At 41.1% G+C, this 27,999-nt stretch overlaps 1 protein-coding gene across 1 annotated transcript; it reads right to left on the reverse strand.

Annotated features, from left to right (window-relative positions):
- niban2a (niban apoptosis regulator 2a) lies at positions 1-27,998 on the reverse strand. Its single transcript, XM_070850627.1, has 14 exons — positions 27,819-27,998; positions 22,754-22,884; positions 20,747-20,875; positions 20,545-20,650; positions 18,449-18,616; positions 8,965-9,080; positions 5,057-5,161; positions 4,796-4,958; positions 3,454-3,641; positions 2,408-2,563; positions 2,032-2,145; positions 1,539-1,646; positions 1,146-1,257; positions 1-1,014 (listed from the first exon to the last, which is right to left on the reverse strand). The coding sequence occupies exons 1-14, from the start codon at positions 27,871-27,873 to the stop codon at positions 140-142; spliced, it is 2,526 nt and encodes an 841-aa protein (XP_070706728.1). The 5' UTR covers positions 27,874-27,998; the 3' UTR covers positions 1-139.
- Position 27,999: the final 1 nt, after the last annotated feature.

The following is a 27,999-nucleotide window of genomic DNA, read 5'->3' on the forward strand; positions in this document are numbered from 1 at the left end:
AAAAGGCAACACTTTGAATTTAATCCTTAAATAAAATCCCTGTTCACTCTATTTCTCTACTTTACATGTGATGCACTCTGCTCTTTTCTCCCCAAGGTTTTCCTCCAGTTTCAGTTATGTTCAGAGGATTGTCGTCTTCCTACGCTAAAATCACTTCCACTTCTGCCGGGTCGATAATTTTGTCCTCTCCGTTCAGACTGTTTGTGATTGGCTGAGGCTCGCTTTCATCCAGCCTCTCATTGGTTGGTGACTGGAAGCCGCTATCGCCATGTGAGCTGGAGTCTGTAGCCAATGGTGACTTTGGTGACGACTCATAATCTGATTCTGCTGCAGAGACCTCAGCAATCTGTTCATCTTCCTGTACGGCTATGTCTATTTCCTGGATAGCGTCCTCGATGGCTGCGTCCTCCTGATGCTCCTTATCAGCTTCCTGCTTCTTGCTTCCTACCAGCTGCTCAAGGATTGTCTGCGGGGACGACTTGTCTCGTGGAGATTTCCTGGGGACGTCCTCTACCACGGTGGTGACATGTGTCACATCCTCCTGCACCCCATCCTCCATGGTGATGGTGCCTATGGTCTGCTCTGTCTCACTGGTCATGTCGCTCTGGCTCAGCTCTGACTCGGGCAGCGCCACCTCCACCATTGGATTGATCAGGTCTCTGATTTCATGCACGCTGTCAGGAGACTTGGGTTCTTGAGTCGAGCCTTGGTCCTCCTCAGACAGCTCAGCCTCCTCCTCAGGGATGAGCTCCACACCTGGGACCTCCAGGCAGGACTCATAGGGCAGAGGCACCCCGTCCAGCTGGATCATGGACACTACCTGTCTGCGTCTTCTCCCAGAACCCCCTCCTTCACCACCATCAACAAAGCCCTCTGCTTCATCGCCCCTAAATTTAGTAGCCCAGTCCACCGGAGGGGTTTCTCCAAGCAGGTGCAGGTTGGGGTCGCTGTTGGTCAGAATGATGCTGTCCCTGTACAGATTGTGTCTCCTCTGGACTGCTGCCTCCTTCACAGCTGGACAAAGAAAACAACTAAATCAATCACTGTCTTTCCAAATACATTAAATACATTATATTTGCCAACTACCTCTACTGCTGTCAGGGCAACAACAATTTCTAAATCTTGGGGGTTTTTTTGGCTCTCACCCATCATTATGTCCTTGGACACAGACTGCAGCACCACCTCCTCGCACATATTTTCCACCAGCAGGAAGCGGGAGAAGTCCTCAAAGATTAGCTCTTTGAAGTGAGGCAGCTCCTGGATGAGAGGACAGAGATGATGAGCTCCATAAAGCTTCCAGCAGTCAAAAAATCCCTACGTATCAGTTAAAAACATTGTGTCTGATACAGTATTACTGATCCTTTCAATTAACATGCTTCCCTGTAGATCTCTCGTGTGTTTTTGGGGAATATTTTCTTACCATATTACTTTCTAAACTAGGTGCAAAGACTCATAACACTGTCCTAATGACACACAGTATATGTATGTATTATTGTCATGCATGTGCAAAATGACAAACGTGATAATGTGCCACTAACAGGTGAGCAGGAAGGCGACAGCTGCTGGAGCATGTACGGGATGATGATCTGCAGCAGAGCCTCTCTGAAGAACTTCTTGCGCACAGAGCTGCTGTCATAATCATATTTCTGACAGGGAGAGATTAGAAACACATGAAGAGCATAATTACTTTACTACTCAATTGTTCTCCTCACTTCATAAATCATATTTACCTGAGCAATTCGCATCTGCTAACATTTCATTATGCTTTTAAACACCATTTTTTTAGGAGATTAATAAAATGTTCAGTATATCCAAATACTGATACCTCACATAGATTTCTACTTTTTTGTTGTTGCCACAACCAGATAGCAACGAGTCTAAGAAGGACTAAGATGATTATTCTATAATGTGCTCCAACTAAAATAGTTTTAAAAAAGCATTTGATGAGTCTTAACTTGACCTTGTCCTTTCATCCATTTCGCCATCTGTGTGTCCTCTATATTACTTCTATTTTTAATTTTCCTATTTTACCTTGAGAACCCTATCCTGGCATCGCTGGATGGTCTTGCACAAGTCATCTTCTCCCTGGGCCTCTAAGGATTGATTGAGCAGCTGCTCAAATGTGTACACGGCATTGTCCATTTGCTATCAGAACAAAAAAAAAAAGTTAGAGGATATAAAGTAGCACAAGAAACAGACTGTGACAGCCTTAGCTCACACTGTTAATATTTACAAATGGTTGTACTCTTTTTGTCCAGCAGGTGTAAGTAGAGACTTCACCACAAGCAGGACAGGTTGCTGGTGTGTCTTAATAGAAACTGGGGAATGTTTTAAGGCATTCTGGCCCTGCTTTGGTACATGCTGATCCTTTGCATTATATCAGAAAAAAGCTGCCGTAGCACCTTACCTCCCTCATGAGGATCTGAGCCCTGCCGACGAACACAGAGGGGTTGGAGACGTCGAACCTCTGCTGCAGGCCCTCCAGATTGAGCTGCTCCACCTTCTCATAGCAGCTCTGCATCTTCACGGGGTGGAAGGCGAGCATGGCGAGCCTCTCCATGTGCTGAGGAAGACAGAGACAGACAGAGGAGGACAGTGACCACCGTGGTATACGCATCACACAAGGAGAATCAAGACCAAAACAGTGATAAAGGTTGAGTTGATTGCTCAGGATCAGTCACAGAGGGCAGCTGAGGACACTCCCTGACTTCTAATTAAAGACTAGTGCTAACATGGCCAAAGCTTCCACAAACACACAGCGTCTTTTCATGCACTCCAGTAACTTTACCATAACCAAGAGTCAGACAATACGTGCACTTGGTTTTATATTAAAACTGTGACCGTATTCTCTGACTAAAGTCCCACTTAGTGCACTTAAGGTAATTATAACCGAGGTTAAGTTAAGTCATCCATCTTTGTGATGTATAGTGCTTAGTGAGGTTTCTGTCTCTGCTTTGATTCTATGATCACGTGAGGTGGTTTTGTGTGAAAAAAGCAGCATGGGTGACAGACGGCTTGCTGTGTGTCTGTTAAAGCTGCATTAATCATTTTTTATATTAACTGAATCAAATGATGTATAATGTTATAGTGCGAGGAGACTAACTCTGCAGTGCTACAGAAATTGCAGCCTATTTAGTTCATTGTTTTGATTTTTACTGGACAGTTCAGTGTACAGCTCAGTGCTCTCATCCCCCCCAGCAGCAGCAGCAGACTGTTGCTTTCAGCTTCAAAAGTTGCTGCCACATTAGCTATGACTTTATAATGCGATAATATATCAAGGCTGTGTTTCTGTCAGATTGATGTGGGGGGGGGGGTCTCCTACCCCTTAGTGGCCAAAAAATAAATTAATACAACTTTAAGAAGCTCAGAAAAACAAAAATGGACAGTGACTATACCCTCCTGTTTTCCCTCTCCTTGGTTATCAAACAACTCAGCCAACAAAAAATGACTCACATCTCCCAGTTTTTCTTTGCCCCCTCCGTTGAGCGAGTTCTTGCTGATCTCCACCAATTCCCTAAAGAAAACGTCCCTGACCTCAGAGAAACCTCGGCTGGTGGGCTCCATCAGGGCGTCCAGGATCGAGCTGACATAGGGTTGGATGTTCTTCTGCAGGAGTTGCTCCGCCTTGGGCAACACCAGAGCTGCACGCAAGAAAAATATATTCATAGTTGGTTGCTGTAGCTTGTAAACAAGGACCAGTCAGTCGTAGCATGAAGAAAAATAAAGGCATGGCTTTCCCTTCAGAGAAACTCTGTAAATATGCAGTCACAATGTACAGTGTATTGTTTAATACAAGGCTGAAATGTTTGGTATTCATGCAATGACATTTAAGTAAACACACGTTTGTTTCAATGAAAGTGCTGCAGCTTTCATTCTCGAAGATTCACTCAGTTGTTGGTAGCAAAACATACGTTAAAAGAGACCTGCAAAATAAAATTCCCAGATAAGATTTCAACTCTCAAACTTCTGCTTTACCTCGTGTAACTTGAACCTGCATAATTTTGTGCAGTGGACTGGTAGTAGCCTTATCTGTGGCCTGAAGTCAGAAACGTCCCACACAGAGCAGGCTATGGTATGCAGTTCCGCCACTTTAGCTCATGGGAAACAGCACACATGGAAAGAAATTAGCAGCTCGTGCCAAGTTAACTTTTAAATAGAAAGCTGACAGGCTCACTACCAAAATGTGGATGCTCAGGTGCTGTAGAAGTCAGCTAATCAAGCAGGAGTGACAGAGGCATGACCTAAGATAACAACTGACTAAAATAAAAAAATGAAAATTGTGGGGAGAAAGTGCAGAGGGCAAAACAAGACGTGGAAAATGTCAGATCTGGAGGAAGGTTTAGTTACAGAGGAAAGGCCCTGTTGGTGTCAAATGTCCAAACAAACTGGAGGGAAACTTGAGCAGTGTGGCGTTCAGTGACCGGACTGATCGCTTCACCTTGCCAATAATCCCTGAACCAGAGAAACCACAGCTAGGCTGCATCTCAGTGAGGCGAACAATGAAGCGTGCACTTGACGTCTGAATGATCATATTACAAAGAACAAAGCATAGTGAGTGAACAAAAGTGTTTTGCAAAGCATGATGGACATGTGGTTGTAGGTAAACTGAGGTGGTGTTCAGTTAAAAGTGGATTAATATGCTAAATTTAGTTTGCCAACATGTATTTCTGTCTTTTTCTAGACCTTTCCTTCATCCCTCCTGACTATTGCTCTGGATCGTTTTGACTGATTCTGACAACTCTTCATTTTACAAAAGTTATGAAGAAATCACTGCTGCATGCAGATCTTTGGTCACCTCGGATCTTGCTGCTGACGTGCTCTTTAGACGTGATGATCTGGTCCATGTCGGTTCGCAGTCTGGCGTCCAGTGGAACTCTCTGGGCCTCGCAGGCTTCGACCAGAGCTTCATACTGACCGGTGGTCTGAGACAACACCTGCCTGTACACAGCATCAGAGATCTGAGGGAGAGAAGTGGGCAAACACACAACTGGTTTGAGTCTCTCCAGTTTTTGTGCAGCGTGTTTACTGTACTCTGTACAGTCTGACAGGAGCTCACCAGCATCCAATTCCTCTGCCTCTGCTGCATCTTCCCCTTCAGACGTGGACCAATCACATTTCTCAGCTCTGGGTGGAGGGTCTCCATCACCAAATTAGCCAGAATCTGTTCGCACACAACATACATAAATGTATTAACACACCTTATACACTTGTTATTTTTATGTGTAAATAAATTAAATAAAAAAAGAAATGAGAGCATAAAGTTATCATAAATCTAACTCGACTGAGTTCTACCTAATGGTCATATGGTCATAAATGGTCAATAGTTCATACTGTGAGATGTAACGTGAGCTGTTGGTTCCGCCTTTTCACCAGTTACAGGATGTTGTAGTTACTATGGCAATGTGCCAATGGGGGATTTTTACACCAGAGTTGTAGCCAAAAAACAACTAATATCCTGGGCTCAGCAAAAAACAAAAATAAACCTTCATAAAAAAGCACAGCCTCTCTTTGCTTTGTGGTTACATGAATACAGTGAGGGTGACTGTGACACACAGCTGGACACAGAGCAGCAGGAGAGCTGAAAGCTTAGTGGCACTGCCTTCACAACGGACACACACATAAAACTCAGCACCTCCATGAGGTTTTAACTAAGCTAAACTAAATATTTGGTGAGCCGTGTTGCTGGGTAATGAATGGCTGGGACAAAAGTAGAATAGGAGGAACAGAGAGGCCTGACAAATAACAAGGCATTACTGTAGCTTGTTTGTTTAAAAGCTTGTTTGTCTGGAACTATTGAATTAAATGGTGTTTTCTCTGTATTACTCTTGACTGAACTTTGACATCTCATACTTCAGTATGGGCCACTTTTAACATCTATCTGGATACCCAAAATAAGTGAGGAAAAAACGGTTACTTATTAAAATCTCACATACTTTTATTATTAATATCATTAGAGTCACAGTTTCAAGGGCAATTTACAGGCAGATGGAAACAGACCTAATGGCTAAAAACAAGGACAACAATGCAGCACAAGTAAAGACTAGAATAAACATAAAACTATTATGCACACACACATTGGTAAACAGAAGCAATGATTATTGTCCGTAGACAAGTATTTCTGTAAATTGTAAACAAATGGTGCAAAGGAATAAATGTTGAATGATTAATGTAAAAGTTTATTTTGTATACATGTACAGGTGGTTCTGTACAATATGGATGTATACTTGTTTATACACTGTAAATACAGTGTGCAGGATTTACATACACGTTAAAGCACATGATTAAGTGTGCGTTTCAAACTGTAGATATAGAATTTATAATTTATTGGTAAATGGATGTTGAAGTGTAACAGCACTGTTTGTTATTTTTAGGAAAGGGCAGAAAATGTAGTTTTCTTTCCTTTTTAACAATGTTAGCAGATCTTAAAGTTCTTAATATGCCATATTTGGTCTGCTCTTCTTCCATATTTTGTCATCTAAATACAGCTGTAGATAAATGGTGCCTGAGAGCAGTTTGAATTAAACTTTACTCTCTTATGAAATCATTCTGGCAGGAAATCATTCCTGCCTGTGGCCATCAAACTATACAACTCCTCACTCTGGTGCAATAATTTACCTCTGTGTAATAATTTTTAATACATATTTTTATATATTTCTATTTTTACTTTGAGATTGAAGTGTTTTCTTATTCTTTTTGGAGCTGTGTGTAACAAAAAGCAATTCCCCCCTGGGGATTATTAAAGGAATTCTGATTCTGATACTGATTATAATGCATCCATGGCCCAAACCATCCATGGTCCATACAGACAGCTCGTCTGCTACATTTACACATGACAATATGCACTTAAGGTACAGTGTTTTTATCGCAGCCGTCGTTAGGGGGTGGTCTATTAGAGAGCTTCAGCATTGATTTGTAGTCCGCAAGAAAAAGTGAGAACGAAGAAGAGAGAAGGCGGTCTATTTAAACTGCTGACACCCCCCGCCCCAATGGTTTGGCCCATTACTCTGCTGCTTTATACAGTGGTACTTTTTAACTGTTCCTTTGCTAACGTAGCATTTCACCGTGAAGCTAATCTGCCAAAAAGTCTCAGCATGTTTATGAGGAAGAAATCCTTGTGTTTGTCCCCTGCTGGGGACCAGGCAGTGACCGCCCGTCCGCCTTGGTTGTATCACCTGTTGGCCTCAAACTAAGTTGGTGGCTGGAGGTTTTTGCTGCCCTCTTGTCGTCTGCTTGAGACTGAGGTGAGTGTTAGCTACATGTGCTAATACGTGTGCTGTCCAACAGTATTAGGCCAGTCCACTGTGTCATGGTTCTGTTCGGCTTATGGTTGTTGTGGTTGTAAGAGGTAACATTATGGGTCACAGCAGGGAAAGCACAGGTGTTACTATTAACACTGATGGTGTCTCTGTTATGCCCCAGTTAGCCATGACAGTGAGCTAGCATGCTGCAAGATGGACTTCATCCAGCCATCATTCATTTTATGATTTACACCTGTGATTTTTTTTTTTTACATGTGAAAATGTCTTGCATGGAAGCGGCATATTAGCTTGTATTTTTGCTTATGTTGCTACCAACTACCTATATATTGTGTTACCATTCATATTTTTCTTTTGGCTATTGTTTCGCAGGTACAGTATGATGCTTTTCATGATCTGAATAGTGTTGAAACATGATAAATATTCATGTTTGAGTATTAATAAGGCTGATCTGGCTTCATGCCACAAGTGGACAAATTCAGAGTTTCATGTAACACTTTATATTCATGTAAACATTACAGGTATCTTAACTCAAAGCAATGTGCTTCCTTTACTATCAGTTACACTTAAAACAGCTGAGATCTTTCTCTATGATCTCTTGATGGTCATTTGTTGTTTATTTGTTGCCTTCTGTATTCACATAATAGAAAATAAAAATAAAAAAAATAAAAAACCAATGCAAATTTAAATTCCCTATATATTCTCCTTCACAACAAGCTGCAATCCACAAGCCAACACCTATATCATTCCTTTTTAATGTGATCCACTGTTGAGATAAAGATATTTATCATCATAGCTTTAACTGAGCTGAGTAAATACTGCACTGTTCAGGGACAGGGAGCACGTGGATACAGACAGGAAACATGGAGATGAATGAAGAAAAAGTGACTGCCATACACACACAGAGCAGCTGTTAAGCACTAGCAGGAGACTGAAAGGGACTTATTCAGAGGGGAAACCCCAATAAATAGTGTGTGTGTGTGTGTGTATAGGTGTTTGTGTCCTGGTGAATGCTGGTATGTTGAGGGGTGAGGTCTTGTTGCTGACAGTCTCTTTAAAGGACTTGTGTAAGTGTGTTCTTTACTGTAGTGTGAGGAAAGGGTGTGTGTTGATGGGTGTTTTCCTGAGCTATATTCATTGAGGAAAAAGACTTTCTCTAGCAGCCCTGCCTCTTTTTTTTTAACCAATGCCTGTCATCCATCATTATGGCCTCTCAAAAGGTTGGACTATGGTCCTGACCTGAACTTTGGACAGGAAATACTCAGAAATTCTTCTCTCTTTTAACTGTCACCTGCAGCAAACGTGGTATTTGAGGCACAATATATTCCGTGTCAATGCACCTCCCAAGAGGGAAACAAAAGCTGTATTAGGGGCTGAATCGTCTGAAAGATGTAGCCCATGATGCTGGTTCCTTCTGAGAACCTCCAGGAGGGGCTAAGACTGCTAAAATGAAGTGGTCTAAAACTAATGCTGCATTCAGGCACTCCTCATCATCCCCACATCATTTCAAGTGTATCAGCAACTAGCAATGTGTACATACCGAGACAGCGGGAAACAAGGCCAACTGTCATGATACCTAAGTTTACAATATAACTAACATAAATTAAATGGGACAGTACTGTGGTACAGTTTTACATGTGGAGTTGCAGACTTAAGAGGGCCTCTGAACTGGGACACAGCAGTGTTGTGATCAATCTGAGATCCTGACCTGTGGGGGCTCTCCACACATCATGTCCCAGGTCCCGTAGTGTCCCTTGGCTTGTCTGTGAAGTCTCACAGCATCAGTGAAGGCTGGTGTCTGAACAGTGCAGTCCTCTGATAGACCTGTTGGGGGCAGGAAAGAGCAGAACAGATGCTTGGTAACAGTAAAGAAACCCCAGTTTTCACCCTTAGGTGAAATTTGAAAATTATGTGTGTGAAGTTTTGTGTTTGTTTAAAAGGGGGTTGTGGCAGTGAGACTGGCCTTTAACAAAACAGAGTCATGTAATATGGCCAAACGTTGTATAAAGACACACACAGATGGACAGACATACACAGACAAATTTCATCTAAGCACTAAGCACTGGAGCCACACTCCCTTTCATTACTCATGAATCATTTGACGTAGACATTTGTTGTGGGATTTGAGGAATCTTCAAACACTCTAGGGTCTGTGTGTCTGAATGCATGCACACGTAGATGCATTAGTGTAAGTGGTCACAGCTATTTGTTTGTTTTTTTACATTGCATGATTTCTTTTTACTGTAGTAAGCTCTCAGAATGCACAGCGACGACAAAATGGATGTACCTGGTGTGAGATGAACAAATGTGTGGACATTTCATTGGCTTCTGCAAAATCCCATGCTAGCAACAGTTTCCATAACATCTGACTCACTGCTGTGAGATGGTCTGAAAGTATAATTTTGGCCAGTGGTATATTCAATAACAGTTGCTGGAGTGTAGGGAAACACGTGCACACTCGGGGCCCCTATCACACACAGCTGTGTCATCCCTCAAAACAGGAAGACGTTGGCTTGTTGGAGGACAGATTTCATGTGGTTGCTATGGTTACTTGCCCTCCCTGCTAACAGGACAATAGACACAGCTCATAAAGCACTCTGCAACATGCATATGCTTTTAGGAAGTTGGTTCTTATCATGTGGTTGTGTTTTAAGTGATGGAAATACATCACTAGCTGAAGAGCTGCCTCTCTGAAGGCCACAGCACTGAGTGCCACACAAAAGAGTATAAACAGGTGTATGGAATAAAACATCCCTATAATTAGCAGTTTGTCCTTGTGTGACTGATGCATCAGTTGCGTTTTCCGCTTTGACAACAAGAGGATAGGTTTACTTCTTTGTGCTTTTTCAACCTAGCCCTTATCACGATATTACAGCACAGTTTCAACAATAGCAGCAATACTTTTTTTTAAAAAGCACACTCATCTGCGTCAGCTTTTGACCGGGACCAGATGTTACTGTAAGTGCTGCACTTGTACGATATCCACTTAAGTACCCCTTACTTATTTAGATTACTTATTTACTAGATATTCTCCAATTATAGTGTTTTTCTAATGAAATGACATCACCAAAATAACTCATGCATTTTAAAACATTTCAGTAATAACACATTAATGATTATGATAACAGATGTCGTTACAGGCATTATTACGAACACTGACCTAGCAAAAAGTATGATTCTTATGGTGAAAAGCTGCTTATAATGGGCCCAAACAGTAATTGGAATTTTTAAATTATCACTACGTGCCTGCGGACCTGGTGGGATTTGACACACAAATGTAAAAACAAAGAAACCAAAAACAACGTTTGGTGAGGCTATTCTGAACATCACTGCTTCCGCTCCCGCTGTTTCGTGAGGCTTATTACTCTTAAGGTGCCAACAAATGAGACAAAAATGCATACATTTCTTGTACTGCATAAAGGATGAATGGCTGGTGACCATCTGTATGTGTATCTGTAGTATGCATGTTATGCACGAAGACAACAATCAATGTGCATGGGTGTATCTTCATTGCTTGACTGTCTACCAAGTTGTTTTGTCTGGAGCTCTAAGTCTGTGACTCAGTGGAGGCTGACAAAGACAGGAAGTGACCAAGGAGTGAAGAGGGGGAGCGGCAGAGCCAGACAGGAAGTCGTCTCTGCTCCCAGCTCACTAACTCTTTGCTGACAGGCTAAGAGTCATTGTGTTAGCTTGTATTGGCACAGCCTTTCATGAGGTTTCACTGGACAGTAAGGTTGGAGACACATTGAGAAAATAAGAGCAGACAGGTGACCCGCCAACATTTGGAGGTCAAATCCAGTGAAAATCCACAGCAGCAGGCTGGCTCATAGTTATTATCCTTATACCTGACAGTGCAACAGCCACAACTGATAATGTGCATGTCAACAACAACCACATGGCCTTTTAATGTGTTCAGGACCAAGCAGTTAACCAGCCAGATGAATACTAGCTGCACAAGTTGCATACACATTTGTGTATTATGTTGCTCTACCTGATATTTACTTGTTCCTATTTCAGCTTAGAACAACACACCTTCAACAAGAAGCTTCAGACTCACAACTTGCAGTTGTGTATGAAGACACTCGACCTCACACTTACCACCATGTGCCTTTCTGCCTTCACTGGTAGGTAACATGCACCCCAATCAGATCTTAACACCAAGACACTATACACATGTTTTAGATTCAATGCGACACTTCACGAGGATATCATTGTGACTGATTTACTCTGTGCTTTAGAAATAAACTCACTAGAACTTGCCTGGGTATCATCATGTTCATCAAGCTGTTGTTTTTTTCAGTAATCCAGTGATAGTTATACATCCATGGTTACCTAGCAAAAAGGAACTGCTAATAGCTAATTGAGTATATTTTTAATGGAGCCAAAAATGTAAACAAACATAAGCTAAAAAAAATGGGACTCAAATTGTAGTCCACAGCTAACTCACTCCCTCAAAAGCCCCCTCATTATGGGAACTGTAGTTCAGTAAGAGTGATAATAGGTAATAGGAATGATAAAATCCATTACTATTTTCTAATGTCCTACTATCAATAGGTTTGACATTTCTGACGTTCTTAATGTCCCATTAAAACTGTAGTTATATTTCTGAAGCATTGACACTTATCTCTATCCATTCCTATACAGATGGGTGGGAATGGTTTTCTTAATTTCTATCTGAGAAACCTTGCATTAGAACAAGTTAATAAATAAAAAGGTAATAAAACCCCTCAAGTTAAATGCACTCCTTTTTTGGAGCAGTCATCTAGTGGCCATTAGAGGAATTGCACTTAAAGACAATTTACTTTGGCTGCTCAGCAGACCATTAGACATTTAAGTTTAAAAACACTAGGCGCCTCATCTGACCTATCTCATCCATTTAAAGCCTTAGAGCAAACTTTTACAGCCTAAAGCTTTTAAGCTTCATAGCAAATAGTTCTCTCAGGCTCTTCTCACATTTCTGTGTTAGTTTTCCTGATATTAGCTAGTTAGTAATACGAGCACAGCTCTTGCAGGTTGAGTAGCTAAGTGGGTGATGACAGACTGCTGAGCAACTGTAGTTCAAAATCAGTGTCCTGTTGTTTATGTGCTTGATAGGGAGTTATGAGAAAAGATGCAGCTATGACAGATGGCACCCATATCTAATAATGTTTCATAATCACTAGGGATGGGTACAGAGACCTGTTATAAAATGGGCTCTGGGGCTAAGACTGTAGTATTGATAAGGTCAGATGTTATTAATTCTGCTTCCAGTATTGGAGAAATTAAGAAAATAGTTTTCCTATTCATTTAAGCTACATAATCTTGTTGCAACTTAGAAACAGTTGGTGAGATAAAATGTATGCCAGCAGCCTAGAGGCCACAAGGAGTTATTAAATTTTACAAACATGGGTTAATACTTGAAAGTAACCAATAAGAGCCGGTGCCATATAAGAAACGGATTGATCCGCAGTATTGGCAAGAGTAGACACACACAATACTTACCACAATGCAACTTAATAATCAGATGGCTTGCTCATGGCCTGGTGGCTGGAGACCACTGGAACGCAACATTCTGTTTTGGTGATTGCGTTTGCTTTTCACTTTCCTCAATTCAATTTCCTGTCTTATTTATTGGTTCTTATTTATTTAACATTAAGGTGCTGCCACACTGTTCTGGATTTTTCAGTCCCAACTCCTGGTAATTACTCAAGCAAGCAGAAATCCTTGGGGGTATTAACTTCATCAAGCACCCACAGGCGAAAACATAGATATGCCACAATGTGCCAGTTTCACTATTTTATTTTAAATAGTAGATTGGAAGTTTTCCCAAGAATAGATTAGTAATTTCAATTTTTAATTTTGCTTTTAAAGTGCAAACTATGGCCAGATTACCAGTGTGAAATGCCAAAAAGTGAATTCTTCTACACTCAGCCTGTTGCTCACAAGAGACATTTCCTCCTGGTGCCAACAGAAAAGGAAAAAACACTTTTTGACAATCTGCCAGGTCTGTAACCACTACACATTCTCCATGTGTCTCAACCAAGCTAGATCAAGGAGCAGATTATAGTTTCTCTGCACTGCTGTGTGCGAGTGTGTGCTGTGTATAAATAGAACATATGGCAGTACTTACCACGGTCTCTTTATTTGAGGCATTTCCCTCCATGCCTTGCCCACCATGCTCTGGTCGGTGGGATTTTAGCTGCAGTCATGGGTGAGTTCCCAGGCCTTTACATCTCCAAATATATGTGTATGTAAAACCCATTAAGCATTTGGATGTCAACTATGGTCTGATTAGACTTCTGCTTCAGGTGTCCTGCCTTCACGTTTTTAAAAACGCCATTCAAACCCTCACACTGCTGCTCCGATTGACATGCATGAGAAGGATTTCACCATATGGTGCAGCCCTATGGAAGCAGCCAAACCCACATTACAATAAACACTCAGTGAAACATACCTTCAGCCACAGACCTCACAAACACATGACTGAATAAGCCCTAACATGCGATTGTAGCAGATTCCTGCTCCCAGTGGCAGCGAATAAGTGAATGCTGTATTGATTTATTTTGTATATTTGTTTACACCTGGGTAGCAACACCATAGAATGAATAATGTCAGCATTTGTAATCATATAGTTTGCCTGGGTTAACTGTTCTTTTATCTTCGTTTGAACGTGCCGATTGCAGGTCTCCTCTTGCTGAGTGGAATTAGTCTGAGGTCTGATCTGAGCGGAGGGCTGGTGACTGGTTTTAAAGGCTTTGGGGGTGGAGAGTTGGCTTTGATTGATAGTTCTCTAGTGGCCCGGTGGCAGCTTGGACCAGTCTTTGACTACAAATGTGATGCAGCATCAGGACTGTGCTGGACTGCTGCCTGCTAAACTTAACACATCCCTTACAGGAGGTCAAGCATTCATAGCTATCCGATTAAGACATTTTTGTATCCTACACATAAACTACTTATAATGGAGTAAGTGTAACACAGGTAGTTAAGAGTTTACACAAGAGTAAAGTTATTACCCAAACTGTCTGTAAGGATTAATTAGATTTTGCAGATCATTCTGGTTCAGTTTTAACCTGTCATAGTTACCATGTTACACCTACAGATTAAAAATGTACTAAATGACTGTGAATCCACCGAGAGCCTGGCTTTTTAGTCCTTTTATGGTTTAACTATGGTTTGAACAGCCAGGCCGTCACGCTGACAATGAGATGAGCTGTGCAGAATAGTGCAATGAGGTCACCTGTTAACAGAGCCGATTAATAGGGTGCTTTCCATATCATCCTGTTAAGGCGATGCAAAGCAGCAGCTGATCGTTTTATTGGAGAGCTGCTGGAGGTAAAGCAACAAGAGCTTTAGTGAATTCAAACAGATCTTTGGTGTTTGAGAATGAACATTTAACTTGTGGTTTTTGCGTATCATAGCCAGATGAATAGTTTCAGTGTTCAGCTCATGAACTGCTTTGCATGAAGCTTCTGTGCTGCTATCAGTTCATGGGCACTGCAGCATTTTCTGTACCATAACAGACGTGCTCTGTATGTGTTAAACTCGGTGGTAATTTCTCACTTGAGTCTCTTAGGAAACCAGGTCAGAGCAGCCTCGGATGCTTTTAGAAGCCTCAGGTGCCTTCTACATCCAGATAAAATAGCTAGTAACACTTTAATATAGAAAATAGTTGATTACAACACTTTAAATTCTGCCCTGTTGGAAATGGAGGCATGCTCAGCAAGTGCAAATGCGTATGTGTGTATGAGTCCAGTGAGTAAAAGAAACTGCAGAGAGGGCAGGGGTTGCACTGTGAAACCATTTATCAGCTCCAGGAAAAGGCTTTTGCTGGTTCTGGTTTTCCTCCAAACACCAACATGACAGACGTGAGACTGGGCGTGTCAATGCAGGCCTAAAACATGAATGCCAGTCCACACTGGACACCAGCAATAGCGACAGTAAAACAGCAACACACTGTTTCTTACAACATATTCCCGGAGCCCAGCCTCACAGCTGGAATGTACTGAGGGACTCTGGCGCTCACTGAGCATGCCCAAACAGGTACTGTTAGGAAGTAAAGGGTGAGCTAGACTGGATACAGACAGAGGCTGCTTTTGTTTTACAGTCAACAGTCAGCTGGCTGCGTTGATCAAAACTTTCCTAAGCTGAAGAAATTATGTTTTTTTTTTTTTTTTTGGGCTAGCACTGGATTTTTTCACCTAATACTGATGATGGATAGCTGCTAGCATTGTTACGTGTGGTTAAGCAGAACACTTTGAATTCAACACAGGTGGCTGGCATAATAGTTGGCAAAGTACAAAACAAGGTTGAATCAGGTTGAGCAACTTTGTCGGCCTGGTGAGCTTAGAGCCAGTGTGTTGTTGCATTCGATACATGATATTAAGTTTAGTTGTCTTGGTCATGTTTTATAGTTTTTGGCTTTAACTTGCAGTCGAAACATTTAGACAAACTATAGTGTATGCTGTCTTGCATCTGTCTGTAGGTGCTGAGTGATTTGATGCAGCTGACTTGCAGGTTATAATGACTCCTTGTGCATGACAATCCATCCTAACAATCACTTAAAGCACAATTACAAATAATTTAGCCATACATTAGCTTTCATTATGAGGAAAGCAGTTGAAGCTTTAAATCCTCAAACAAAACAAACTGTATATAATTTTGTGTGCATGCCCACAGGTATGTAAAACCACATACTTCAGTATGTGCCTCAAAATTGGGATCAGCTAAGGTAAAGTCTTCCATGTACTGATATAATATATATAATATGGACAACATATAGTCAGTATTACATTAGAATTTATTTATTATTCTCGAAAGAAAAATAAAACACTGTTTGAATGAACTTTGGCTAAAATGTATTTACTGCATATGGTTAATATCTTTCAAGTCATCATGGATTTATCAATAACATAGAGATGCTGTATTTAGGCACCACCTGGTTAGAATATTGTCTGTTGCAAATGTAACAATGTGGATTTCGTTTCAATAGTTTGTAATTATATACTGTGTATCTTAGATTGAAAAAATCCTGTTATAGTAAAACTGAGGACTTTGATAATCTGCTCTTGATCTACAATCTCTGTCAACACCACCTGCCTCTGCAGCCAGCAGGATCCAAACAAGCCCAATCACGTTCAGTGCAGCAGCCGTTTGTTTATCACTGAATCTGTGTAGTTTTATATTTTTATCTCAACTTCCCCAAGGTTCCTGCTCACTTGGATTCTCTGTCAAGTCTAAATAAAGAGCACTGTGAGATCACACACTGACATACATGTGCATGCATGCGAATAACAACAAAAATGTAACTTGACTCTCCTCAAATGAAGGCAGTGGCTGGACTCCCTATGTTGTACTGCAAAATATATCAGCTAATTAAAACTTGGTGTATAATTTGCGGTTAACGCGCCATGTGGCGAACTAGATTTGGAAGCAGAGCAATAATTTTTATCACTTTTGATCTTTCCTCATGAAGCCCAAAGGTGTTGCTCAAAGTTGTCTTGCCAAGCCGAGATATAGACATGACAAAAAAATGTTTGTCATGTTTGCACATCCTCTGGCATGTCTCTGCCTCCTGTGTCTCAACACAATGACACAAGTCATGCCAGCACAGAAAGAAATCTTAATAGTGTAGTGTAGTTCTCCACTCTTATAAAACAAATATCCTCTACTGAACATCCAAATGCAAAAACACACCGCAGTGTCCTCCAAAATACCATCAGTTCACAACTAAAAGCAGCACTTAAATAATGGTAGCGTGCTCAAACAAATATGGGCTGGGGAAATAACAAATCTCATAAAAATAGAAAATCTTTACTTCATAACCACTACAGTATATTCCTCAAGCCTTTTACAAAGACATCGTGTTATAATGTAGTAAACTTGATTTTTTTTTTTTTGTTTGTTTCCCCATCCTGGATGAAGCTATTCATTGAGTTGTCACACTTATTAATCACTCTATTATTGGTTTGATTAATTGATTATTTGTGGTGAAAGTGCCCATCACAATTTCCCTGAGCCCAAAGTGACATCACGTATTGTTTAACTAATATATCATAACCCAAAGTTATTCAAGTTACAATGATTTAAAGTAATAGTCTTAAAGATTCTCATTTAAATCCATGTAATCTACTGTATCTCTGAGTGAGAGAACAGAATGACCAATGGAACTATGGCCTACTCAAGAAAGCCCTTACATATGTAGTATTATGAACTGGGTGTTGATGACAACGCTCCTGTGAAAAATAAATGTGACGTGCTTTCCATTACCCAGCAGTGGTCGTTCCACCAGAGAGGGTGGGTAGAGGTAGTGCAACAGATATGCTCTTCAACTCACTTTGGCTGAACCAAGAAAAGATCAATGACTACAGATGAAGCAACTTCAACAACAAGTACAAATCCAAAAGAAGGAGCAAATTCCACACTCAGATGAAACTAACTGCCAACTGACTGGCGTCACACAGGCGACACTGTTTGAATCTGTTAGAGTGAGCTACAAAAACGCACCTTCGATTACTGCTTATTGCTGCAGATGCCGCCAAACAGAACATGGAGAACTTTCCAAATGGTTTCTTTAAAGCAGAGACAGGCATTGTTGTTGTTTTGATAAACGACTAGACTGACTAATTTATGGTCTAATAGTTTCAGCACTCTCTCCTATAAAGTGCTTTAAGATTTTATTCTGAAACAAATGGCAAAGAGTTGAGTATGAATTATCAGAAAACCGCAGAAACCAGAAAAGTCTGATTGTCTTTGTAGCTGAGTAAACAAAGTCCCTGCCCACTATTTGAGTGACGTTAATTGTCTGTCTGGGCTGTAAAATTAGCAACATTTGTGTCTCTGATCCAATGACAACAAGACGTCACACTGTAACCAAGGTCAATAAGAAAACATCTCACATTCACAGATCAACCAGCTCACCCATATGGCATGTAAAGACTTCACACCATGATACACACTCATACACACCCTTGTCTGAACCACCAACAAAGGTGGAGCGGCAGAGAGAGGCACTAATTGTCCAGGGTGGAGTACAAAGACACTGCAGCTGTTCAAATGGTGCACATGTACTGTAAGCTCTGGACAACCATTTATTAACTATTCAATAAGTAATTGTCACAGTTTTCAATAAATATGAATAGCATTAAATCAGCATTGCCAGGGACTGTTCAGGTGCTATACGGCTGAAACCTGTGTGTGCCTGTGTGTGCTGTTACCATTGTTGCTGTGTCTGACACAGTCCTGCAGCACAGCGTGCCACTTCTTCTGCTCCTTCTCGGTCATCACACAGAAGTAGTGGTGGCGGGCGTACGGGTGCCACAGGATGAGGGGGAATGGAGTTGCACACTTGATAAACGGATGACTGCCCACTTTGGCCTTGATACCTACAGTGAGTCACATGAAAGAACAGGAGTGAGAAACTACAAGACTTACAAAGCACAGACAATATTAAAAAAAAAAAAACATACAGAAGAACTGAAATAAGCAAATGCATTGGAGATTAAATACATAAAAAGAATTGTGTCAAACATCTAATGGTCCCAAAAAGGGAAATTGAACAACAAAAACACAAAATAAATGCATAGAAAGTTATTCTCCTTATAATTTGCTAACTGATAAAAGTCACCCTGCTACATATACACTCCTGATCAAAATCTTAAGACCGGGGGAAAAATCACAAGAAGCATTGCTGGATCGTAAGCAGGTTGCAAGTAGAGCTTCAAAATACAAAAAGAAGAAACAGGAGCAAGAGACAAAAATAGAGAGTAGGCAATTTATTGAAAACTGCATTTAAACTCAAACAGGCTGTTTTCAGCTGATCAAAAGTTTAAGACCATAGCCCAAAAAAACCCCAAAACAGAACTAGAAGTGCCAACAAAGGACTCAGTAGTGAGTAGCCCCACCGTTCTTGTTGATCACTTCAAAAATTCGTTCAGGCATGCTTGATGAAAGTGTTTCCAGGAGGCTGGTGGGAACGTTTCCTCCATGTGGTGAAGATGGCTTCACAACGGGCATCCATGGTCTGGAACTGACGTCCGTTTATGTAAACTTCCCTCACCATCCATCCCCAAACGTTGGGGAAATCAGGGGAACACGCAGGATGGTCCAAAAGGGCGACGCTACTCTCCTGGAAGAAGTCCTTCGTCAGGCAGGCGTTGTGAACTGCAGCATTGTCCTGATGAAAGACCCAGTTACCCATTACCCATTACCACACAGACGAGGGCCCTCAGTCAAGAGGGATGCCCGCTGCAACATCTTCACACAACCAGCCGCCGTTTGACGTCCCTGCACAACCTGAAGCTCCATTGTTCCACTGAAGGAAAAAGCATCCCAGATCATGATGGAGCCTCCTCCACTGTGCCGCGTAGAAAACATCTCCAGTGGGATCTCCTTGTCATGTCTGTAACGTTGGAAGCCATCAGGACCATCCAGGTTACATTTTTTCTCATCAGAGAATAAAACTTTCTTCCACCTTTCAATGTCCCATGTTTGGTGCTCCCTTGCAAAGTCCAAACGGGCAAGTTTGTGGCATAGGAGGAGACGTGGCCTTTGAAGATGGGTTTTTGTTCTTTAAGCCCTTCTCTCGCGGATGCTGTCTTATGGTTATTGGGCTGCAGTCAGCATCAGTAACGGCCTCAATTTGGGTCGAGGATCGGCCTGTGTCTTCATGGACAGCCCGTCGGATCCCCCGGCTTAGCGCAGGTGAAATTTTTTTGGGTCTACCACTTGACTTTTTTGTCCCATAACCCTCAGGATCCTTTAAGAAATTTAAAATGACTGTCTTACTGCGTCCAACCTCGGCAGTGATGGCACGTTGCAAGACACCTTGCTTGTGCAGCTCAACAATCCTACCACGGTCAAAGACAGAAAGCCTTTTTGCCTTTGCCATCAGGAGGTCATGACAGTGTTAATGCCTGAATGAAAATTACATGAAGGCCAGATTTTTGTGCAGATTTTGACATTTTAAGGCTATGGTCTTAAACTTTTGATCAGCTGAAAACAGCCTGTTTTGAGTTTGAATGCAGTTTTCAATAATTTGCCTACTCTCTATTTTTTGTCTCTTGGTCCTGTTTCTTCTTTTTGTATTTTGGAGCTCTACTTGCAACCTGCTTATGATCCAGCAATGCAAAATGCGAATTCTTGTAATTTTTCCCCCGGTCTTAAGATTTTGATCAGGAGTGTATCAGTATATATCACAATAAGGCAAATGAACACATAAACTTATCTAAGATTAAAGCAGTGTTCCATCACTATCATGTCAGATAAAACATGGTATAAACTCATTTTGTCAATTTTTACTTCCTTTTCTTACCTGGCAGGCTGGTGTTAATCAGCTCCATGTATTCTTCCATTGATGTAAGGGCTTTGTACCCAGCGCAGTTGATGGTTACTTTCGGGTGAAGGCCCCGGTCGTGTGCCTGTTCGAGAGATGGCAAACACACCACGCTGTTTTACAACGAGTGCACAAATCACCAAATCGGACGGCTCTTTAGTGGTGTAAGAAGTACACTCACTGTTTTATTCTCATAAAGGCTGATGGTGTAGGTGTTTGGCACAGATACAAAGCGATTCCTCCACTTCCGATTCTCCTCCAGATACTGAAACAGACTCCCTGAGAAGATGGACCGGCCTACCAGAGGGTCCTGAAAAATCCCAGAGACACTTAGCAAAAAAAGCAGAGGGCATTTCCATATGTTATGTATTTTACCATACAAAGAATAATAAGTGTGCACATTTTGTATTAACGAAATCTTGGAAAAAAAACTAGGTTTTATGACTTTCACCATTAGAAATTGTCTCAGTAAGATTTCCATTTACTATGCAAGAGACCTGAAGCTTAGTTTGTGTTTCCAGGCAAGTGGGGGTGGAGATTTTTGTTTAGTGTTTACATAAGGATACAAAAGATACACACCACCCACTTTGTTTTTTAGATTTGCCGTCCAAGATCAAATAATACTTCAACTAAAACTAATCACAGGGGAAGGAAAGAATGAAGGGGACAGGGGAGCTCTAACATGAGGAAGTGCTTAGAAAACAGAATTGGTGGTTTGGTTGCTGGAAAATATTAACTGTGTGGATTTTGTGTGCATGAGTGATAGGGGTCACTATGCCATGGTAGACCAGTAAGAAAATTATATTGTATTCATGCACCCAACAGTTAGGTTTTTGTCGTAGGGACAATTGAATGCCACAGAAATGCTTCCAGGTGCTGTTAATGCATCCTTCTACAGTAAGGAAATAAAAAATGTGTTCAACTACAGTGTCCAAAGTGCAAACGTTATTTGTATAATACAAAGTTCAGACATATTTCTTGTGGATATATGTATGTGTTTGCAAAGCGTTGGTTCACATGTGCATAATTTTGCGCACACACACGCAGCTGTCCTCCATATAGTGAAGAGAGTAGATAAACTGACATAATACAATTCCAAACAGCATCTCTGTTCATGTGTGAAATGTGCTCCACTTCCTCTTCAGTGACTGAAAATGTGAACAAAAGTGGGACCTTCAGTACATTCAGTAACCTAAAAGATGAGAGGAATACAAAAACAGCAGAGTGGTAAAGCAGAGCTTGTTAGGTAATGTACTGGTAAATAGACCCCAAGAATGAGCCCATTCATGCATAATGTATAACATCAAGCTCTGTTTGCAGAACAAAGCCTATATTGATGCAAGTTTATCTTATGCACAAATTGTCTACAAAGTGTGAATGTGTTCATCTTTAGATACCAGAATGGCAGAAAGGACACTGGAGAGATTTAACATTAGTTAAATTATAATGCTGAGTAGTAATCTATGATCATTAGAACCAAACCTTTTAATTGCTTAATTAGCAGTGACATCAGGGGTAAAAAAAAAAAAAAGTGCATGTCTTTGAGGACAGGAAGTTTTATCCCTAACAGCAAAGAACTTTTGCTTTTTTGAAGTTTGATGATTTCATATTTTGCTTTAGCTGGTGCTCTATCGGCAGTTCTAACACTGTACTCACCAAGTTGAGCACATAGATCTGGAAACATGGCAGCATCGCCCAAAATAGTCAGACGGGACAAGAAATGGGAGCAGTGTGACGATTAGTTAGTTCAACTTTGACTCACCATCACTGTCCAAGTTGTGCACAGTTATGTTTTCCTGTGCAATAAACTCACTTTCAGTTTTACCCTCAAAGTATTTTGGATCATCTGGACTTTGTTTACGTGTCTGATTGTTGACCTATAGGACTTTATGGTAGAGATGTTTTTCCAAATGTTAGCAATTACAATGGTGAGTACGATGTATGATGATTATCATAAACAATATAAATGAAGACCACACCTATAAAAGTAAGTTGTAATAAACTGAACCCTTCAATATCCAGTTTCATGTGGAACTAAAGACATGACAAAGAATATTATATTATATGTTCCGCTACAAAAGTATAAAAACATTTGTGAAACCCACAAACTTTGTTTGTCTGTATAGTTGAGTGTTTTGTCGTTCTTTCCATGAGCAGGTTTGTACCTCTCTTTATAACTTGCACTTGCCTTTCTGTGAAGCAGCTGTGACTGTGTCCCTCCTCCTCCTTCTATCTCATAGCGGACACTGTTGAAGAGAGCGACGGCATACTGCTGCTCGTACACATCACTGAGCTCCTTCATCACATTTCTGGTCCGAGCTGCAGGAGGACACCAACAGACACAGGCTCAGCACACATCTATAATACACAAACCTATTAAACTAATGCTATTAGTGTGAAACATTACATCTTCTGGTTTTATTGTAATGGATGCCATTTGCTTTGAAAGGCAAAGCAAAAAGCTTGTGAAGTGAAATAGTAAAAGCTCATTTGGGTTCAAACAACACAAGTCAACAGACCTACTTATATATTTAAACCTGAAGCTCCAGAAGAGGCATTCCAGGTGTTTTCTTTATTGTTTTATTCATATTTCCTGACAAAGTTTGCCTGAACCTCAAATTATCATTAGAAATCTAATATTTTTGGGTTTATTGGACTGTTGGTCACCAGGGAAATTATGAGTATTTTTCACACTTTTCAGACATTTTATAGTCTAAATGGAGGATGTAAATAATTGTTAGATGGCGCTGAAGGATGGAGCTTCTCTATCAGTTAACCTGAATCAATGCTTTCCTGTATTTCACGTTTCTACTGCTTGACTCAGCAATTCCTTTCCACCACTGTCTGCAAGCGGCATCCTCATAAACAGTCCAAGAACCTGCTGGAAGGGACATGAGCGTTTCCCACGTTCCACTGCTGGAAAAAGTCACTTTGCGAGCTGATCAGTGCGCTTGGCTCGGTCAGCAGCAGACAGTGTTGACTATGATCTGTTTATGGAAGGAACAACACAGGAAGGCGGGAGCCAGACTGCAGTGGGAGCGCAGGAAGGAAAGAGCTGACAGGACAGGATAGACGGAGGGAGAATGTGGAGGAGATGGGGGACAGGGACACACAAACCTATCAAAAACACTGTGACATACCAGGAGGAGATGGGTGGACAGGTTACAGGAAATATAAAGAAAGATTGTGAGACTGCTGAAAGACACACTCCTCCTAAACCCACTGTTTTATTAGCACTGGCCATCGAACCTTAATACTTTTACTTTTGGTACCAACCAAATTGCGTCCGTTGTTTATTGATGCTTTGATTTCTGGCTTCAAATAATTTGACATTCTTTGAAATTATGATATCAGATGTTGGATAGAAAGTCCCTATGCAGTGTCACTTTCCACACGATAAGTGCTGGCTAGCGGGGCTCCCATTCCAAACGTGCACAGTCGGTACTTTCCACTAGTTTTCTTTCTGTGCCAAAGTCAGCAGACTGGATACTTGTACATGGACAGCCTTTTGGGCAGTTGGAAACTGGAATTTGGGAACAAAGACCACATCATAAATCACACACTCAGTCGTCTGTTTCAACCTGTATAGGCATGCCAAAAAGTTCTGTTATATGCCTCCATCCACCCCAACACTTGCTCTCTTGCCATACAAGAAGCAAGGAGAAAACTGACATCAGACACTCCATCAATGAGACCGTGCACCCTCCCTGAATCATAAATAACAAATCATTGAGTCTGTAACCCTTATTAATTCAACCCAAGACTCAGTCTATCAACCACAACCGTTATGTCATCCTTCCATTGTCAATTCATTGTTCTGAATATACTAATAACTATTAATAGATCAAGAATAAGAAATGCATAGATGTTGTTACCAGAACACAATCATACCTGCACTCACACATGGAAAATTTGATGCAGGAGCAGATATTTATTCGCTTAACAGCTGAACAGGTGTAAAAAGGACGGTTCTTAAAAGTGAAATTTTCTCATGTGGTTTCACACTAACTTAAAATTAGATAAGCGAGGCGGGAATTTTGATAGATCTCAATTTAGTGATCTATTCAGAAGTGACATTGAGCAAAAATGTCTGAACCGAGTTGTTGAGAAATGTCACTAAAAAACAAAAATGTCAAACTCATGGTGATGTAAGAAGAGAAGGCATTTACCAAACCAAAGAACATCTGTCTGAATCACAACAATTCATCCAATATTTCAGTCTGGACTAAAATGGTGTGCAGACTTTGCCATCTATGCCACTCTCAAATCACAAATACCCCAATCTCAATATGTAATGATTTAATGAGGTGACTATTGGTGCTTTAGAAATCACTTGCAAAATAATTAATGTGAATGATTCAAGTAGAACACACCCTCAGGGACCTGGAGAGACAGCATTCAAGATACAGTGCATCTTTATATCGTTTTCCATTTTCTGCCACCAATCCAGGGCAGGGTCTAACTGGCAGCAGACTCCCTCTCCAAAGGAGGCATCCTGATCAGTTTCCAGACCCCCCCCCCTTTCTCTTAAGGTGAGTCCAGCCACCCTACACAGATAACCCTTCACCACAATGGTCCAGTACAATGGCATTACTGCTGATGCCACACCAATCAGACTGTCCGCCTGACCCACCCTCTGTTTTTCTGTCCCTAATGAACAAGTGAAAAACTCGACGGATACCACACACTCCTAACCCACAGGGGCCAATCCACCATTCATCAGCAGAGAACCATAGCATGGAGGTGCAGGCAGTCAAAAAAATCATCATCAATTATTAGTCTAAAGTGTTAAAGGGCTACTAAGTACACCTATGAATCACCCTACGCTCAAACATGCTTGTTATGGTCAATCCATGACATGACAGGAAAACTGAGATCAGTTTGTATTTAAGCAGCTGTGAGAAGTGTTTCATTAAGTAGAATTAGCATTTCAGCCAAACAGCTTTGGAAGGTGTTATATTATCTCTTCAGAAACATTACTATCATCTAACATTAAAATGCATGACTGAAATATGAGATGTTGAGTATTTGCTCCCTGCTTTAGCTTTCATTTCAAAGTCTAAGTCTCTTTCTGAGGAACAACTGCAAAATCTTCATCATGGCTGAATTTCCCATCATTATCCTGCAGACAAACGAGCACGTAACATCTCTCAGAAGCATAAAAACGATTAAGGGATGGGTGAAAATGAGATGTGTGGGTGACCACACAAATATAATTTGAGTTCGTACTGTTGGTATATTGCGTCTGTGCTGTGGGGGCTCAACAGGGAGGAGATCATTTAGTGAGAATGTGCTTCGGCAGCAAGGATGAAGAAATCACCTCACTGGGAGGGACAGACTCCAAACAAGACTCCCAATGCAGAAATGCTGAGTAGTCTTCACTCACTCACTCCCTCACTCCAAATATGATATGGACGAATAAGTTTTTTGAAAGGTATACTAATGTTCATTCGTGCTTCAGACTACTTCAAGGACATACTGTTTGTTATTCATCTTTGCATGCTTGCATACATGCAAAGAAGGGATTACAGATAGACACAAAGGGAGGGTGTGTGAGAGCCAGGCAGCAGTTTCAGCTTATTAATCTTGTGGCATGTTTCTACCTGCTTTACTTCTGCAGCGTCACACATTATCTTCTCTTCTCCCTCCTTCTCTCACGCTTCATGTGGATCTTTTACTCAAGCAGGCTCGTGGAAGCAATATTTTAAGTAACCTAAAAACTTGAAATGATGGTGTCTCTATATACACATGTTTATGTTTTTAACTATAAATGAGGGTTTCTGACAAGACAAAACCTTGCAGCTCGTTTTAAATCTGACAGGCTGCATGTTCCTTGAGTATAGCCCTATCTATAGTGGGAATGATGCCAGATATAGGCCAGTATCACTGCAGTGTAGGGGTGCAAAAAACATTTATTTTCTATATCTGTGGTAAGTAATTAATAAATCATTTGCTCTAGAAAATGTGAAAAAGTTGTGGAAACCGGCCAGTTCCCACGGCCCAGTGTGATGCCTCCAAATTGCTTGTTTTGTTTGAGCTACAATCCAAAAGCTTCTTACAATGTTATTCTTCCTACTTTAAAGTATTTCTGAGAGTATTTCTCTGTCTGGTTCACAGAAAACTGCAACAACAAACAAACTTGAGTGTCTGGACCTCAACAACATAATCTTTGGTTTCCAGAAGTGGTTTCCTCATGCAAGTACGCCTGCCAGCACACGCACACAAACACAATTACAGTCCTGAAGGAACATCCTAACTGAGGCTAAAATGCCAATGAAGAAACATTCGCTGCAAAGCACAAGTGTGGAGGATCTAAAAACAAGCAAGTCTTCTCCCTTTTCCTGAATTGATTTGGGCCATGGATGCACTGCCAGGATACTTCTAGCAATGGCAGTCTTATTATTTGAAAAAAGCATCTACAGATTCATGGAAGTTTTTCAGCCTCTGCTCTGTCTGCCCGCTTCCCTCTGCTCCCATGCCTTGTTGAAATAATCACGCAGACCTGCACAGTTCACAGTGGGAGGCTGGAGCAATCTGAGCCTTAAATAGCAACTTATACAAACACGCTCCCCTTTGGGAGACCTAGTTATTATCTCTGAGAAATAGGCCTGCAGCAGAGATGGGATTCAGGGGAACTCTTCAAGTAGAGCAAAGCAACAATGTGCTGGTATGAATGAGAAGCTTTGTCCTAGAATGAAACAGGGGAAAGGTGACACTTGCTGAGAGCGAATTGCTTCCATTAAAGAATTAAAATGCTGGTTGGGTACCACAGTTTGATTTGAGGTATCGCATTCAATATTAAAAAATAAAAGTAAGTCAGACTTTGACATAGCATGCAGGGAGGTTAGAGGGGATCTCTCTCTGTAGGACAGTTTGTTTAAACACAGTTTGACCTAAAGTACAGTTTTCTCCAAGTAGACAATTCTGACAAAAAGAGCAAAAATCAGATGAAATATTTTCTTCGTTTTTAAGGACCTGCGGACATCTTAAATATAGTGATATCTGCTGTTTTACTCTGTTTACACTGCATGAGTTTATAGAAATAACCCAGTTTAACAAATACAGAAAGTCATACATTCTGTTATAGCAGTATGACAAAGTCCCTGGTGGAGAATATGATAAACTTATCAAGTAGTCAGAGAACGACAGTGCTGCTCATTAAATATGAATAAAGTAAGTTTTAAGGAACTTCAGAGTAAAGGAATCTGTCCACGGTCTCTCTTCAGCTGCAGTCTGTGCACTCCTCCTCTTACCTGTAATCATCTCCCGCCTGCCCTCATCCAGGTGAGAGGAAACCACGTCCCCCATGGTTACAGGAGAGCCTCGCAGATCCGTCAAGTATCCAAGCTGCTTACAGGCTGCACTCAAAGGAAATCTAGGTTTTACTGATATCTTCCAGCAGTCTCAAATAGCCGCTGGGAAAATGCTCGACTT

This window comes from Pempheris klunzingeri, chromosome 19 (genome assembly GCF_042242105.1).
Source record: "Pempheris klunzingeri isolate RE-2024b chromosome 19, fPemKlu1.hap1, whole genome shotgun sequence".
Lineage (NCBI taxonomy): Eukaryota > Metazoa > Chordata > Actinopteri > Acropomatiformes > Pempheridae > Pempheris > Pempheris klunzingeri.